At 42.2% G+C, this 16,138-nt stretch overlaps 1 protein-coding gene across 2 annotated transcripts; it reads left to right on the top strand.

The window, feature by feature from the left end:
• Positions 1–258: 258 nt before the first annotated feature.
• LOC104634612 (beta-1,4-galactosyltransferase 3) lies at positions 259–15,481 on the top strand. Of its 2 annotated transcripts, XM_075765282.1 has the most exons (7): positions 259–564; positions 693–1,138; positions 9,126–9,361; positions 10,234–10,424; positions 11,017–11,139; positions 13,992–14,096; positions 14,969–15,481. In XM_075765282.1, exons 2-7 carry the CDS (start codon positions 901–903, stop codon positions 15,108–15,110), a joined length of 1,035 nt encoding a protein of 344 aa, XP_075621397.1. In that variant the 5' UTR covers positions 259–564; positions 693–900; the 3' UTR covers positions 15,111–15,481. The 2 variants fall into 2 exon arrangements, with proteins under 2 accessions (XP_075621397.1, XP_075621388.1); XM_075765273.1 differs by having other exon boundaries at positions 259–1,138.
• Positions 15,482–16,138: the final 657 nt, after the last annotated feature.

Here is a 16,138-nt window from a genome sequence, read left to right as displayed (position 1 = left end):
AGCAATTCAGATTTGGGACAGTGGCGGCTGCGGGGTAACAGAGGAGGAGAGCCGCACTACAGCCCAGCACCCGCCCTTTTCCCTCAGCCCTCCGCCCCACAGCGCCGTTACCCGGCGGCCACCCCGGCTGAGGGCCGTGACAGGGAGCCTGGAGACTACATCTCCCAGCATGCTGCGCGGCGGTACAGCCGGGGTCCGGCCGGGGTCCGCCCTGCCCCGCTTTGCATGCTGGGAGCTGTAGTCTCTCCGGAAGGTGGGAGGGGGTGCCCCTGGGCTCCTCCGCATGCAAACCGTTGGGGCAGTTGCGTGACGGGTGGGTGGAAACGGCACCTCCGCCGCGGAGTGAGGGCGTTCTCCCTCACCCCCGGGCTGGAGCGCAGCGGGGGAAGGCTGGGCTGCCGAGAGCCTCCGGGGGGGTTATAGGCTGGCCTGCTCCGCTCCGCCCCTCCTTGCCCCGCCAGCCGTGTGCCGCTCTGTGCCCGGGTGTGCGGGCGGTGTTCTCCCGGAGTCGCCCGGGCGTGCTTCCCGCGGTTGCCTTGCCTTCAGAGAGCCTGTCCCACAGCGGTAGGCGTAAGGGTGGGGGAGGGCGGCCGCTGCGCCTGTGCTGCTGCCTGCCGGGCCGGGCCAGGGTGCCGCTGTCCCTGTGGCTCTTCTGCTCTGGATGGGCTTGAACAGCTTTTTCTTTCCTTCAGTCCGCCGTGCGGAGCTTGTAGCGGGAGGAGGTGGTTTGGCTCAAAGCTAGGAGAGCAAGCTGCCGCCTCAGAAAGTTTGAAGAGGAGGAGGAGGAGGAGGAGGTCGTCGTCGTCTTCCCTGCCCAGCGATGTAGCCCTGAACGTAAGACTGCAGCTCGTGGCAGTTAAACTCCTCACCGGTCTGATACCAGAGCATGGGCTAAAAGCTATGTCCCTCTCTCGCGTCGAAAATCCTTGTTTTCTGCTGTTTCTGTTGGTCTTCCAAGCAATATTTATCCTGATATTGTACCGAGGTGGACCTTCAAATGTGTTTCGTGGGGTTTTAGGCTCACATCAGATTCTGGATTACTCAAAAACTCACGATGTGTATACAAACCTCAGCTTGTTTACCCAAGCTCCTAATGAGGAAACTGTGCCGTACTGCTCAGCGCAGTCACCAATATTTGGTAGGTATGAAGCGATAGTGTTTGAAATAACTGCTTTGGTATGTGATAACGCTGAGCACTTTGTAAATGTAAGTTGTATATATTTCAAACTTTTCCACTTTAAAAGTGGCATACTGATGTAATACACTGACAAAGCTTTCTTGTGTTAATTAACTCATTTTTATTGGTTATATGAGGAAAAAGTATTTTACTGATCTAAAAACTTCTCATATTAAGGATTAGGCTACATAGAGATTGTAGAACAAGAGTGAAAACAGTGCATCGTGTTAATACCAAGTTAGTAACACTTTCTTTTTTCCTTGGCAGTCCTATATAAAATGTATTTTGATAACTGCAAAATTTTGATCTCTGACTCACTGGAACTCCTGGGTTCTTGGTCTCAACTTTGTATCAAGCCTGTAGTTCAATACAAATTGATTAAGTTGGCTTTAAATATCATTTGTATGAGAATGTAGCTTGGTGCCTTGCTCTGATGGTGATCGTTTTGGCCTGTGATTGTGTGTCCTTTAGTCTAAGAAACTTATCCTCTAAAGTCTGGTCACAGGTTAATTTGTATTTATACTATGACCAAATTAGAGCTGATCCTAGAGGCAGCATTAACCCGACTACTGCACTACTAAAACTCTTCAGAAACTTGAAGTAAATTCAAAGTCAAATGCTTAAAGCAAGTTTGTTGGTAGTAAAGTGATGCATCTCTGGCAAAAGCAAATCAGTTCCACTCAGCCAGCCAAGAATGGATGAGTTCTGTGAGTATGCACTTCCAGCTGTTTTGCAGATGCCTGCTTCTTGGAGTACTGTGTGGTGAGTTACCCTTTTCTGTTTTTCTGTGCTGCACAGGTTTCAGCATATCTAAATCTTGCATGTAACTAGTCTTGGAGCGCTACTTAGTAGTTGCCCTGCTATTCTAGGAAAGCTCATCACCGAATGTGGAGCACAGTAAGAGCAAATGTCAGACCTTGGTTCACAGGTGGAGGTATTGTTGAATACTACTGCTGAGGTTACTCTTGTGTTAAGTTGCTTACTGAGATTAGAGAGCTCTGCTGGGACGCTTTGGATGAGCCTTTTTAGACTGCAGTGTTCGTAATGATGCTTGTTCTTCTGGGCAGTTTTCTTCCTTCCTCTGTTGCTGAAGTTAAATGAAATACATGCAATATGTATGATGAAATTGTATGATAACTTTTGGGTTTATGCTTCAGCATTTCCCTTGGAAACAGCCCTACTATGTAAATGCTGAAATACTAATAGTACAGAGCCTTTTTGCACAGATGCTGGTTGTAATGGTCTTAGTAAAGTAGTCTGTGTTCATCACTACCTGTAGGTTTTGGGGAAGCTACAATTCTGTGTTTCCAACTTAATTGTTTTATCTGGAAAAGCACAGCAGAAATGTGCCAGCGCCCTGCTTCCCTCCACTACTGATGAGAATCCCCTGTCCTGAAAGAGTCAAATGAGAGCGCTTTGGTCTCAAAAAAACCCCAAACCCCCGAAAAACCCCAAGAACACAAAAAAATCCCCAACATCAAACAAAACCAGGTGCAATTCTGTGCAGCTTGCCTACAAACCATCAGATAAGCAACGGTAGTGACATCTATTGAGGAAGCAGATGCAGGGTAAAATTACAGTAGTCTTAGAGCTGTGAAATCTTTTTAAGACCTCTTCTGCTCATCCCTGAGAGTGCTGAGAACAGAGGGGATTGGCCTGCATGTAGTACTTCAGAGCTAAAATGAAAACATGATGTTGGTTATAGACAGAAACAAACAGTAAGTTGACTGAGAGAAAAAAAATGAGGCAAAATAATTGTGGAAGTTTTGCTGTGTAAAAAATTGGAGTTGAGCATATGAAGCGTTGTGAAATATAAATCGTTTGGACCATTGATTACAGATTCAGCTTAAGAAAAATGAGTCCTCTGCTACAACTTAACTATTCGATTATATTTGCCTTTAAATATAAGAAGTAAATTATTCCTTCTGCTATATGCCAGCCTCTTCTGGGTGGTTTGTTTTTGTTGTTTGTTTTTTTGGTTTTTGGTTGGCTTTTTTTTTTTTAAACCTGGGAAATGAATGCTACTCTGCAAGGTAGTTGCTCTTTGTTTTGTATGGGATGAGCACATATGAATAGATATATAAATACTCTATAAATGTCTCGATTGGTTATCATCTTCTCTCATGGGACTGATCTCTCTTGGAAGCATTAGATCAGAGAGAACAATGCCTTTTAATTTTATAAACTCCATTAAATGAGATTTCAAATCAATTCTTGAGGACTCCAGTCTCCAGAGCTGGTAATAAGTCACTGTGTCCACTCTAAAGCGTGTTAGAGTAACTGGAGGAATGCCAAATGGCTTAAATGGTTTCTGCATCAGGGCTTTTATGAAGTACAGCACTTTTTCCACTTATGTATATAGTAGATCATTTCGATAACTATTTGAATGTAAGATCAGCTTGCAGCTCGTCTGTCTCTTTCTTGGTTCTTCCAGGGCTGTGGAGTAAGAATTAAAGTATAATAAACATCTAAACGTCTCTGCCTTGGAAGAATTAGACTCTTGCTAACTAACGTTTTTAATGGTTAGTGGTGTCCATTGAACCTTTTGTGACCAACAACTTGAAAAACATTGCACTAGATTAGATATTCAGTATCTTCATTAATATTATGAATAAATCATTCAAGTGCCCTTAAAGGTTAAAGTTTCTACACAAGTTGTCTGGTTTGTCCCCCTTTATTTTGGAAAAAGCAAAGTGTTTATATGCTAGAGTTGTGCTTATTCAAACTTAATGAAGTAGCATTTAAATTCAAAATCTGACTTTCTCATGTTGCAGTGAGATGTGTTGTTTTGATTCATCTTTTCCTCTTACCAGGAAGAAGTTCGATGCTAGAAGACTCAGACTTTTTTTTTTTTTAAAGAGGTACCTTACTTCATGTGTAGTATGTCCTGAACGAGTTGATTTGGCCCTTGAGGACTTTAATAGTTGAAAGTTTTGTCTGTACCTCTCCTGTTTTATAATTTGCTATGCTATGGAAGAATTTTTTTCACAGCCCTTCTTATAGTAGTTACTCCATTTCACTCCCATCTGTCATAACCTTTTCATGAGTGTGACCATCTGTTGTGGTAATGAGTAGCTCCTGCTATGTTTTCTAATGGATGTTCTCCTACTAGAGTTTCTTCTCTTGGTTTTAAAGAGAAGTAAAAACGTGGTATTGCTGAGATTTATTTTCAGCTGCAGTTGAGGCAGCCTTGTATTCTGTCATTAGAAACTGGTGCTTAAATTAAGGCTGTTGGTCTGCTTTTTTTTTTTCTTTCATTCAAACAGAATTACACAAATAGGACTATTAATGTAGTGTGTGGTGCTGCACTTTCTCATTGAGGTAATCATCCATGCTACTGTTCCTATTTGTTTAGCTTGTGTAAGTTCTGTTTGTTCTAGTTGAATTCGGTAATTATAGCTGCTAACTTTAAATGTGCAGCAACTCATGTAGTTTCTTTCTTAAGATGGGATAGATTTGGTCAAAATCAATAGATCCCCCTGATAGTCAAATGTTGCCTAGGAAGTAAAGCAAGCAGGGAGTATGCTGTCACTGGCACCGGCTAACAATACAGACGGGATTGTTTTAACTCTGCACGCTAAAGTTTTGTATTTATTAAATACCCTCTGTGTGATGGTACAGGCATGGAAGTAATTTAGGAACCAGGCTAAGGAGAAATTGCTTGGACACTTCAGGGTGTTGATTCTGTACCTTGTCTGAATTGGGATCCTGTGCTTTCTAGCATATCTAAGATGGGTTTTTCCTCCTTTCCCAAAGCTGTGCTTTAACAGTTTTATTTTTCCCCTATTTGGTGCAGCCTGCAACTGCTCCGTTCACATCTGGGATTTAATTGGGTTACAGCACATTAGCCTTTTGTTAGCTGGGCAGAAAGGAGACCTGAGCACCAGAATTTAGCTTGTAGCCAAGGAGTGTAGGGCAGCCAGAGGTTTGGGGGATGTAAAGCACAGATTAACTTTTTTTTTCTGTGTTTTTCTTGACATATACTATATTGAGTTTCTGGACTGAGTTGTTTGAGGTATAGAGCCAGGCAGCTCAGGACAACATGACATCTTGAAACACCTGAAAAAATGCAGATGTTACCCTCATGAATCACATGCTTGGGTATGGAAGGAGACAACAGGAGTGAAGCTATTGTACATTATCTTACTCGTGCTTTTATATCCAAATTTAGATTTGGGTTTTTTTGGAATTTAAAATTAACGCTATAGAATCTTACTCTGCAATACAAAGAGCCCCAATTGTATTATAGAAAACAAAACCCTGCCTTTGTGGGAGAACAAAAGGGGTTAATTCCCTTTCTTATATTTTCCTTGGAGCAATGATCTGTAGTTGAAATCCGATCTGAATATAACATTTCTTTAGCAAGCTCCAGTTGTCATCAAATCAGTGGTTAATGGTGCTTTTGTTAAAAGATCTGATAATCAGGGAGTTCATAAGTCTAAAAAGCAACGTAAACTAGAGGTTAAAAACAATGCTGGACTGAAATGTAGTGGTCTTAAAGGCAGAACAGGAAACTCTCTGCAATGAAGTAGGTAATAACATAATAAAATCTTAACAGTAAATGTGACCTAGATTCATGGGTCTGCAGCAGGATTCTTTCCAGAACTACTTTGCTGTTTCAGGTACAAAGGTATGGCAATGTACTCCAGTTTCCTACTGAGGATAATGCAGTCAAAATCAAATTCCCCTTGTGTTTTAGATACTTAGGGAAGGATTGAAGAGTGGTACTTAAGAGTCAGCTGTTGCATAATCTTGCTGATGAGCAAAATTCAGGTTTTCCTTTTAAAAACAAACAAAACCCAACCAACAAAAACAAACCATGAAGTGGGATTCATAGTGGCTAGACCTTTTTGACAGTGTGAGGAATAGGATCAGTGGCTATTCAGACCAACCTTCAGGAAATGCCATTATGTGTGTTCCTTGAGGAGGAAAAGGAGACACTTAGTATAGGTTTGCCTATCAGAAATATGAGGTATGCCAGCTTCCACATACTAGCACAGTTTTTCCCACTTCTGAACGGACAGCTTGAATCTTATGCCAAATTAAGTCCCTAAGCCTTGTTATTGCTCCCCCCCCCCCCCCCCAAACCAACCAACCAAAACCAAAAAAAAACCCCAAACCCTCCCCCCCAACCCATGGAGGGATGTTGCTTCCCTCTGTGTCAGTTAAACAGGATGTGGGTGAACTCATGCTCAATTTTAAACTTTTTCTTTTTGTTAGAATTGTAGCAGAAACTTGAACGTAAGAAGAGTTGGAAGAAGTATCTTCTGGGCATATTGCTTAAATATTTAATTAGACTTAAGACACACTCATATCTTTCCCTGCTCAAATGAAAGCTACTAAACACCAGGCTGAAATACTTGCTCTTTCTCAAGCTTCGTTATCAGAAGCTTTTGAGAGAATAATTTATTTCAGTGGTTTAAGAGGGAGTCTGACTTACAAGCTACTGGAAACTTGCTTCAAGTTGAGCTTGTAAGGAAAGGAAAAACTTAATTATAGCTATTTAAAAAAAAAAAAAGCCCAAACCAAATCAAAACCCAACAACTTGCCTCACGGCTTGAGGTGCAAAAAATATTTTATCTTTGGGTAGCATGGCCTGCAGAGAATTGTTGGTCCTACTTAAAGCTGTCATTTGAAATTGTCAGCTTCTAATTGTGATTAGGTAAAGGTTTCTTCATAGTTCTTTTAAGTAATAAATTTTAATCTTATTCTGTGTTTGTGCTTTTGTGGTGGGTTGACCCTGGCTGGGGGCCAGGTGCCCACCAGAACCGCTCTATCACTCCCCTCGTTCACTAGACAGGGGAGAAAAAGTATAACGAAAAGCTTATGGGTCGAGATAAGGACAGGGAGAGATCACTCACTGATTATCATCACCAGCAAAACAGACTGAACTTAGAGAGGAAATTCATCTAATTTATTACTAAGCAAAACAGAGTAGAGGAATGAGAAATAAAATAAACTCTTAAAACACCTCCCCCCCACCCCTCCCAGCTTCCCGGGCTCAACTTCACTCCCAGCTTCAACCTCCGCCCCCCTCAGTGGCACAGGGGGACAGGGAGTGGGGGTTACGGTCAGTTCATCACACGGTGTTTCTGCCGCTTCTTCATCCTCAGGGGGAGGACTCCTCTCATCGTTCCCCTGCTCCAACATGGAGTCCCTCTCACGGGAGACAGTCCTTCACAACCTTCTCCAACGTGAGTCTCCTCCACGGGGTGCAGACCTTCAGGAGCAGACTGCTCCAGCGTGGGTCCCCCACGGGGTCACAAGTCCTGTCAGCAAACCTGCCCTGGCGTGGGCTCCTCTCTCCACGGATCCACAGGTCCTGCCAGGAGCTTGCTCCAGCGTGGGCTTCCCACGGGGTCACAGCCTCCTTCAGGTGCCTCCACCTGCTCCAGCATGGGGTCCTCCACGGGCTGCAGGTGGAATCTCTACACCCCCTCATCCTTCCTCCATGGGCTGCAGGGGGACAGCCTGCCTCACCATGGTCTTCACCACGGGCTGCAGGGGGATCTCTGCTCCGGTGCCTGGAGCACCTCCTCCCCCTCCTTCTTCACTGACCTTGGTGTCTGCAGAGTTTCTTACATCTTCTCACTCCTCTCTCCAGCTGCAAAAGCTCTCTAACTGTTTTTTCTCTTTCTTAAATATGTTATCACACAGGTGCTGATTGGCTCAGCCTTGGCCAGCGGTGGGTCCGTCTTGGAGCCGGCTGGCATTGGCTCTGTCAGACACAGGGGAAGCTTCTAGCAGCTTCTCATAGAAGCCACCCCTGTCGCCCCCCCGCTACCAAAACCTTGCCATGCAAACCCAACACAGCTTTATTTCCTTAGAAGTTGGTAGTGGTTGGAAACCATTAAGACACAATGATTTGTGTATAAATATAACTCTTCTGCTAGTTCTGGAACCTTTTCTCACTACCCAGAAGGACAGGCATTTAAATAACTGTAGAATTTGTTTGTTCATATTGCTACAATATGAGACTTGTGTTAAAATGGTGATTGATGCTTTGTACTGATTCTTTCTTACTTGTGACTTGTCAAGCTTTTTCCATCTGAAGAATGGAAGAATTCAGATTAAAATGCAGAATTTTTTTTTTTTAAATTAGGTAAAAATTGTTAAACATGCTGGGTATGTTTTGCATTTAAAATCAAGGTGATGAGGAACTGTCATATGTAGTTTCTTTTGCCACCCTGTGTCTGTTCCTGAAAACACGTAACACTTATCTTCTTTCTCAGTTCTGTCATCTGCTTCTCCCAAAATTTTGAAGTACTGCCTGCCTATCACAGTGTATATAATTAAATAATATAGCAAATACAGCCCTTGTGGCCTGTGATTCTAACATCATCTTGAACCTGAAACTTTTTTTTTATGATAAAGTTAACGTTTCCTAAAGCGTTTGCGTTCATCCAGGCTTTAAACTGTTTCTCCCCCAACCTGCTGGATATTCTTTTGGACATCTTTGTCCTTGAACCTTCTCTGAAAGAGGCTTAGAGACTTTTTCCTTATGGGTAGCAAAAGCAGGTATGTCCATATTAATTCATTTTCAATGCTAGTCTTACAGTGAATACGTTTATTCGAGGATCCCATCTAAGCAACACAAGGTGGAAGGTTGGCTTGTGTAGTAGAGAGCCAATACCAGGAAAGAGCAAGCTCTGCAGGAGCCCGGTGAGCCTTGCTGGCTGTGCCAGGACTCGGGATGCCTCTCTGGCAGGTAGCCTGCTGGCCTGGTGCTAAGCCTGGCACCCCTCGGTGTGAAGCTGTGGGGAGGTGACCATCAGGCAGTGGTGGAATTCATCATGTGGGCACATCTGCGTGGCATTGTTAACTGTTCTGTGCTAGGGTAGGGCTAGTGTCTTAAGTAGTAAACATATGTAGTTAATCTAATAGACTTGAATGAAGGCTGGGAAACATCACTGATCTTTTTTCTTTCTTTTTCTGTCTGTCCTTACAGTTGGTCCGTTAACCATCACCTTCAGGGTGCTCCCTAGTGAAAGAATGATCATCAAAAAAAATCCTTTTGTTCAGTCTGGTGGCCGCTACAGGCCACCTCACTGCTTGGCCCGCTACAAATCAGCCATCCTTGTAGCCTACAGGAACCAGGAGAAGTACCTGCACCATCTTCTCTACTATATTCATCCTTTCTTGCAGCGCCAGCAGCTCAGTTACAGTATCTACTTGATTCAGCAGGTAAATCTAAACCAGATGTGCCTGGTGGTGTAGCGGAGCTTCCCAGTTAAGGGTTAGGTTCTGAACAAGAAATGTGAATCTTCTAATGTGGAAGTATCGTTTGGTGTGACAGCAGGTCAGTTATATGTGGTCCCATCTCAATGGCTGCTAATGACTGAAATACCATACCACTTGTCAAGATCATCACTCTGCTATTGATCTGCTTTTTTTTTTTTTTTCTTCTAGAGAGGTAAAGATGTCATTAAGTGCTAACTTGTATTTTCAGCTGTTCAGGAGTTGAATGTGGCTTGTCAGTGTGGCTACTGAGCGAAAACTGTTGAAACTAAATGCTAAAGTGAAGTTGGATATTTTTAGACTGTATCAAATAAAAACATCTAGCTTGACCTTGCTGTGGGCCAACGTATGCAGGTCAAACAGTCGTGTTTAACTGACCTGGACTTGTATTGCAAAAGATCACTGGTGAGAGAGCAAGTTTTGGATTAATTAATTAAAAATTATAACTGATTGGGAGGGAGAAGCTTTTTTATTTGTGACTAAGATAGGTTTTCTCATTTCTAAGCTTTAATAAGCAGTAGTCGGGACAAAAGTGTTGATGTGCAGATGTGCACCTGAGAATTGACTTACGGGTCTCTTAAAAATCAGCCTTCTTCAGGTGCCCACAGTCGATAGCCCCTGACATAGCAAAGCCTACAATTGCTGAGAATATTGTGAAGAGAGGGGTAAAATGTCCATAGTCTGGGGCGTGAAATTTGCAGCCAGTATTGATTCATTCCTGTGTCATTCAATTGAATAAGGCTTTTTTACTAACACAAATTTTAATTGGCTTATCCTCTTTGCTTTCTCAGTGAAGAAATGTAGGTTTTCTTTTCCAGGTGGGGAATGGTACATTTAACCGAGCAAAGCTGCTTAACGTTGGTGTCCGGGAAGCCCTGAAGGATGAAGACTGGGACTGCCTTCTCCTGCATGACGTGGACTTAGTCCCTGAGAATGATTATAATCTCTATGTTTGTGATGAATACTATCCCAAGCACATGGCTAGTGCCATGGATAAGTTTCAGTACATGTAAGTGCCTCCCATCTGCTTTAGATCTAATATCCTAAATAGGATATAATATCCTATCCTAGATATTAATTGGTTCACTTCCTGCATAGAAGGTATGAATGGGGACAGTGGAAGATAACAGCCTTTAAGAGGTTTTTTGTTTGTTTTGCACTAATGACTTCCCCAGAAAAGGGTGTTCTGGACCTAAGCATGCAATCTTGAACAGCTCCTTGCCTGCAGTTCCCTGTTCCACTGTTAGCTTGGTGGCAAATGACTGGCAGATTTCTCTTTGCCTTTCCTTCCAGAATAGAAGTGTAGGGTGGGAATTACTGGATTACGTGGAACATGTGTGATGGGATGCAAGTATTTTGAATGAACACAAGATGTGAATTTCAAAACCAGCTTTACTTTGGCCTGCTGGTGGGGGGGAAATGATGGAGGGGACATCACACGATAGAAATTACACTAGTATTGGGTACTGGGTTTTGGCACTGTCATGACTGTCTGTAAGGTATGCGATGTAATATATGTGTGACTTGGATCATGTTGTTAGTTTGTGGAGGACTGGTGTTGGCCTTCAATATTGATGCTTTTTTTTTTCTTTCTCTTTTAGTCTGCCATATAAGTCCTTTTTTGGGGGTGTATCTGCTCTGACTCCAGAACATTACATGAAGATGAATGGGTTTCCAAACACATACTGGGGCAGCGGTGGTGAAAATGATGACATTGCTGCAAGGTACTAATGTGCGGGACAGGCTTAAAATAGAACCAGGCAGACTAGTGAAACATGTAGCGTTACCCTACAAAAGGAACTAAGATGAGGTTCCTTAACGTGCTGCAGTATCATCATAATCCAAAATGCTGTTGGCATTGGGAATAGTGTCCGAAGAGGCTCAGAATCTATGAATCCAATCATTGTGTGCCAGGAGGACAAAGCTTTCCTCAGACTCTGGAGGGTGGAACGTTAGTTCACGTGCTTGTGCCTTCAGTCGCTCTGGAGTGCATCCAGGGGGTTATAAGCACCAGGAGCTGACAAGCGACTCCACTGACATTAACAGCCACAAGGGAGGAAAGGAATCTACAAACTTGATGAATAAGAAAACCAAGAAGGTACTTATTAATTCCCAGACAGTTGAGAATTTAAGTGCATTCTAGATTGCTCCAAGTATTACCTAATCACCAATACTTGGAATTAAGGAACACAAGGAATCCTAACTTCTGTCTCCAGTGCTGGGTGATGGAGAAGGCAGTGTACTATGGTGAGTCAGTGACAGGAAGATCTGATATTTTTTCTGGTACTTTAGTTGCCATGGCAGCAGCATGCTATAGAAGTGAATACAGTAAGTTTAGTTCCAGGTATTCTACCTAATGCAAATTCTCAAGTATGAAATCATGGCTGTAGCTTCTTTGTTCAGCTTTGTAGTTGCACCGTGCACCTTCATCATCCTGCACTGAGGCAAGCTCATGGGGAGTTTATAAAACTAAACTGACAATAAAGGCCTTGTGCGTTTTTTTGGTCTTGCACAGTGTGACAAGTTACACAGGTTCGGTGGAATGCTCTGTTTGAGGACTGTAGGAGTCTTTACAAAGCAGTATTCTTCTGGGAATCGAAAGTCAGGTTTTCTAACATAGAATTCCTCCTTTGCCTTTCAGAGAAAGCTAACTAAAAGGGTGTACGAGTGTTAAGAGATTCAGCATTTACTTAAAGGAATGGAATGCCAGGAAAAATAGATCTTTAAATCAAACATTACAATGCTGGGTCTATTCAGCTGTTCTTAGTAGAGCTTAGGCATCTAATGTGCCTAATGGTTTCAGTACCAGTGGTAGAGAGTCATGCCAATTACGCATAGGAGTACGCTTCCTTACAGAAATCTCTTGAGGCAAGTAGGTTATGTCGATCCCAAAATAGCCCTTTCTTGAAGGGAAGTTAATCATGTGGTGTTTCTCTGAAAACTTATACTAACGATTAGCAATGTTCTGGCCCACAGGTATGTGGGGGCCATGGACAGTGCCTGTTAATGATTTATTCACATACTATTCAAGTCTCAACCTGCAGAAGTTAGGAATGAGCTGGCTGGTTTTGAATGGTCAGCTTGATGCACTTAAAGGGAGTTGGATTTTAGGAGGTGCTGCTCAAGCACTTCTTACCATGTAGCAACAAAATTAATTAATATTTGAAATTGGATATTGACATCTCAAAAGAAAAAAAAAATCCCATGTAAAGCTTTTATGCTGGGATACTGCTTATTAAAGCAGTGGGGAAAAAATGCTGGCTGCTACTTATAGTTGGCAGACTGCAGTACTCTATAATATTAGTCCTAGCAAACACCAGCATCTACCTTTTATTAGAAGAAAGTGCTACTCTAATTGGAACCACTTATGTGTTAACATTATCAACTACAGGAAAGTCTGTTGGGTTCTTCTTAACAGTAAATTACTATAGTAACTGTTTCATATTACATCTTTAGTTTAATCTTGCAATGCAAAACTGTAACAGCAAAGCTGGTTCAGTGTTCTCGCTTTTCCTTGTCTTTTTGCTTGAATGTGCAATAAGCTTATGTTCAGAAAACAAGAAACCTTGTCTAAAACTCAGTCTGAAATAGTACTATGTCATACTGTCAATGATGTGTTGTAATCATTTGATGGCTCTAGACTAACAAATATTTTCAGTTCTGTAGCCTCTTTCAGCTTTATAACATTCCTGCTTCAGTGTAGCTTGCTGCTGTACGAGATCTCAAGGGAAGGCAATCAAATGCTGCAAACATGCCAGTTAGATAACCTTGATTGAGCAAACATTCATTCTTATAGTCACAGGAATTTTCTCTGTGTAAGAGCTGCCCTATGATAAGAGAAGTTTGCTAGCCCTAGAACTATTACAGCACTTCTTGTTAGTAAACTAACATAGATGCCATCAGCAATGGATTGCTTGAATGTCACCCAAAATGCTGGTTTTAGGAGCTCTCTTCTGGAATTCTGAGCCTTCAGTTCACTTTTTTCTTGTCTAACTGTTCTGCAGCTGAACAGCTCACACTTGTTTGTCTGGTGCCTGTATTTATCACTAATCTTTTATGAAGCTAGTCCTGTAATCAGGCAATCTGAATGAATGGCATTTCTCAAAGAACAGGGAAAAGCTTAATCTGGATCTCAAACTCAGGACTGGCTTTTTTTCAGAAACTGCAAGTTTGGGGGGTTTTGTTTGGTTTGGTTTTTTTAAAAGTTTAGGTGATGGACCTCTAGGCAGTAAAAGCTCTGGTTTTATGAGGAAGTGAAAATAATGCTCAATTGTCAGATTGGTGGAAATTGCTCTTGAATGCTCTGTATGCCGTTGTTCACTCCCTGCTTCCTATAATCCTCTTTGTACCCCGTTTGAAGTGCATTGCAGCTGGCAGCTTTCCAGCCCAAGCCTGGTTAGAACTGCTAGAGAAGATAATGTGGCACCGTGGTGTTGAACTTGCTCCTTTCAGCTTCTGCATTTTCCTTTGATTGCATTAACACTGAAAATCATCTCTGACTTTGTAACTTTCCTATAAGTAAGCCTAGACATGGCACCTTTACGCCTAAGCAAACATTTTGTTTGTTGTTTTAAAGGATTCGGTTAGCAGGAATGAAGATAGTTCGGACATCCCCTCACCTTGGACGCTACAAAGTGATGGACTACAATGAAGAGGCTGAGACACAAGAGCCTTGGAGAAGGTAATTGTTCTGGGGTGGTGGGGGCAGGCAGTTATCATCTTCCTCAAAACTGCTGCTGCTTGTTTTTCTGCTTTAATGTGGCTATTTAAAGAAGGTTCCCAGTCAGTTGCAACTGAATCATTCTGTACCTGTCTCTGCCTTTGAAGGGTTTCTCCTTGTTTCCTACTGCTAAGCATCAAATTATTCAGGGAATAAAACTTCAAAAAAAAATACTGCCTGTCTTGTAACCAGGGAGTAGTTGTTTGAAGGGGTACTTTGTTACAACTCCCCTATAACAAAACCTTGCTCTTCAATCTGTGGATTTGCAGTGTGCCATTAAAATAGTAGAAAGCAGCATTCCAGTTTGAAGACATGAGGAAGGTGCTATGAGAGACCTTAGCAAAGACCCAGTTTTACAGAAGAGAGCTGGAGGAGGATGTTGGGTCAAGTGTGGTAGAGGCTTCTCATACTGACAGTGCATGCTTCCCTCTGTCATCTCAAAACTCCAGTTTCCATAACAACCCTGTCTTAAAACCTACCTACAGTAGCCTATATACACCATTGTTGCAAGCCTCTGTGTTGCACTCCCAGGTCTCTCTAAGCTGGCTGCCAGTTTGTTGGTTTTTTTGCAGACTGTAGTTGCCACCTTGCTAGTCTCCAGTCCAAATTGTCCTTGTTCAGAATATTCAACTTATAAGAAGACTAAACAGATTAGAAAATGCCTTCTCTCTCTAGTCTGTATTATATGTGAGAAGAATTTTCTTGGGGCTCTTCTGCTAGCAGCTTTCATCTGCTATAAGCAGTCTTCTCTGGAAGACTGTTTCTTCTGCAGCTTCAGCTGCCAACATCACCTTTGTTCTGCTATCTAACTGCAGGTATTATTCTCTCTTCAGGCCTGCTACCCGACATGACACCAGAAAAACATGGAAGGATGATGGAATGAATTCATTAGAGTTCAAGCTCCTTTCCAAGACAAGGCATCCTCTTTATACCAACATCACTGTGGACATTGGATATGTTCCCCCATTTTCTTAAGAGAACGAAAACAAAGGCAGAGTTTGGGCTCTGCATGGCAGCATGCATATGGGCATTTGGCCTCTACCTCCCAGCCCTCAGGCCTTGGGGATCAAGGTCTCCCTGACAGTAAACTGACCCAAGTTTTCTGGAACCTTTCTTCCATAGCTGGATAGCTGTCCTGCTTCTTACTGAAGTGTTAATTGGGATGCAAGCCATTCTGTCAAACAGGCCTCTGAAGTGCTGTATTTTCAGAAAGTGTTGAAGCCAGTTACAGTTCTGTAAATATCTTTTGTGAATTTGAATAAAAGTTATGTGTTTGGGTTAAGATTTTCTAGAATATTTTAGTAAGAGTATAATAAAGGAGGAAGTTGCCCTGAAACTAGACAAAACCAGTATTTAAATGTTTTTATTGTCGCTGTAAGCAATTCAGGCTGAATGGGACCTGTGGCTGTTACCTAGTCTAACCTTGTGCTCAGAGTAGGGAAATTAATTTAGTATTTCAGCTGTTGCTTAAACATTAATTATCTTTCAAGGTTGATCTGTCGTCAACATAAAATACTTTGGAGAAATGAAATACTAGAGGAAAAACCTAAGTCAAACATGTCAACAGTGGAATGCATTTGTATTTACCTGACTGTGAGACTGACACAGTCTGCCCAAGACTTTCCCCTTTCTGTAATCTTTCTTTATCTATAAAGTCAGTCAATAGCACTACCTACCAGGTCCAATTATTTTGCAAGCATAACACAGGGTATTTTTGCTTGTTACTTGTAGATACTAAAATTCCCTGCTCACTGAAAAGCTGTATGTATCCCACTAACACCTAAGAATTTATTTAAAGCTGCAGCTTTCTCTACAGTTGGACTAATGTGTCAACTATCTAGAGAACCATTCTTCAATATTACAGTACGCCAAAGTTGCTTTTTGTCTTGTAATTCTTAATATAGTGTGTCCTAAGAGAAACTCTCCCAACCCTGGCTTCACAGCTACCTGCAAGGGATGCATATCCAACAAGCAGGTGTAAGGACAGTTAGGTATAATGCATT

Source organism: Balearica regulorum, chromosome 1 (assembly GCF_011004875.1).
Source record: "Balearica regulorum gibbericeps isolate bBalReg1 chromosome 1, bBalReg1.pri, whole genome shotgun sequence".
Lineage (NCBI taxonomy): Eukaryota > Metazoa > Chordata > Aves > Gruiformes > Gruidae > Balearica > Balearica regulorum.
This window is presented reverse-complemented; position numbering and strand designations above follow the sequence as displayed.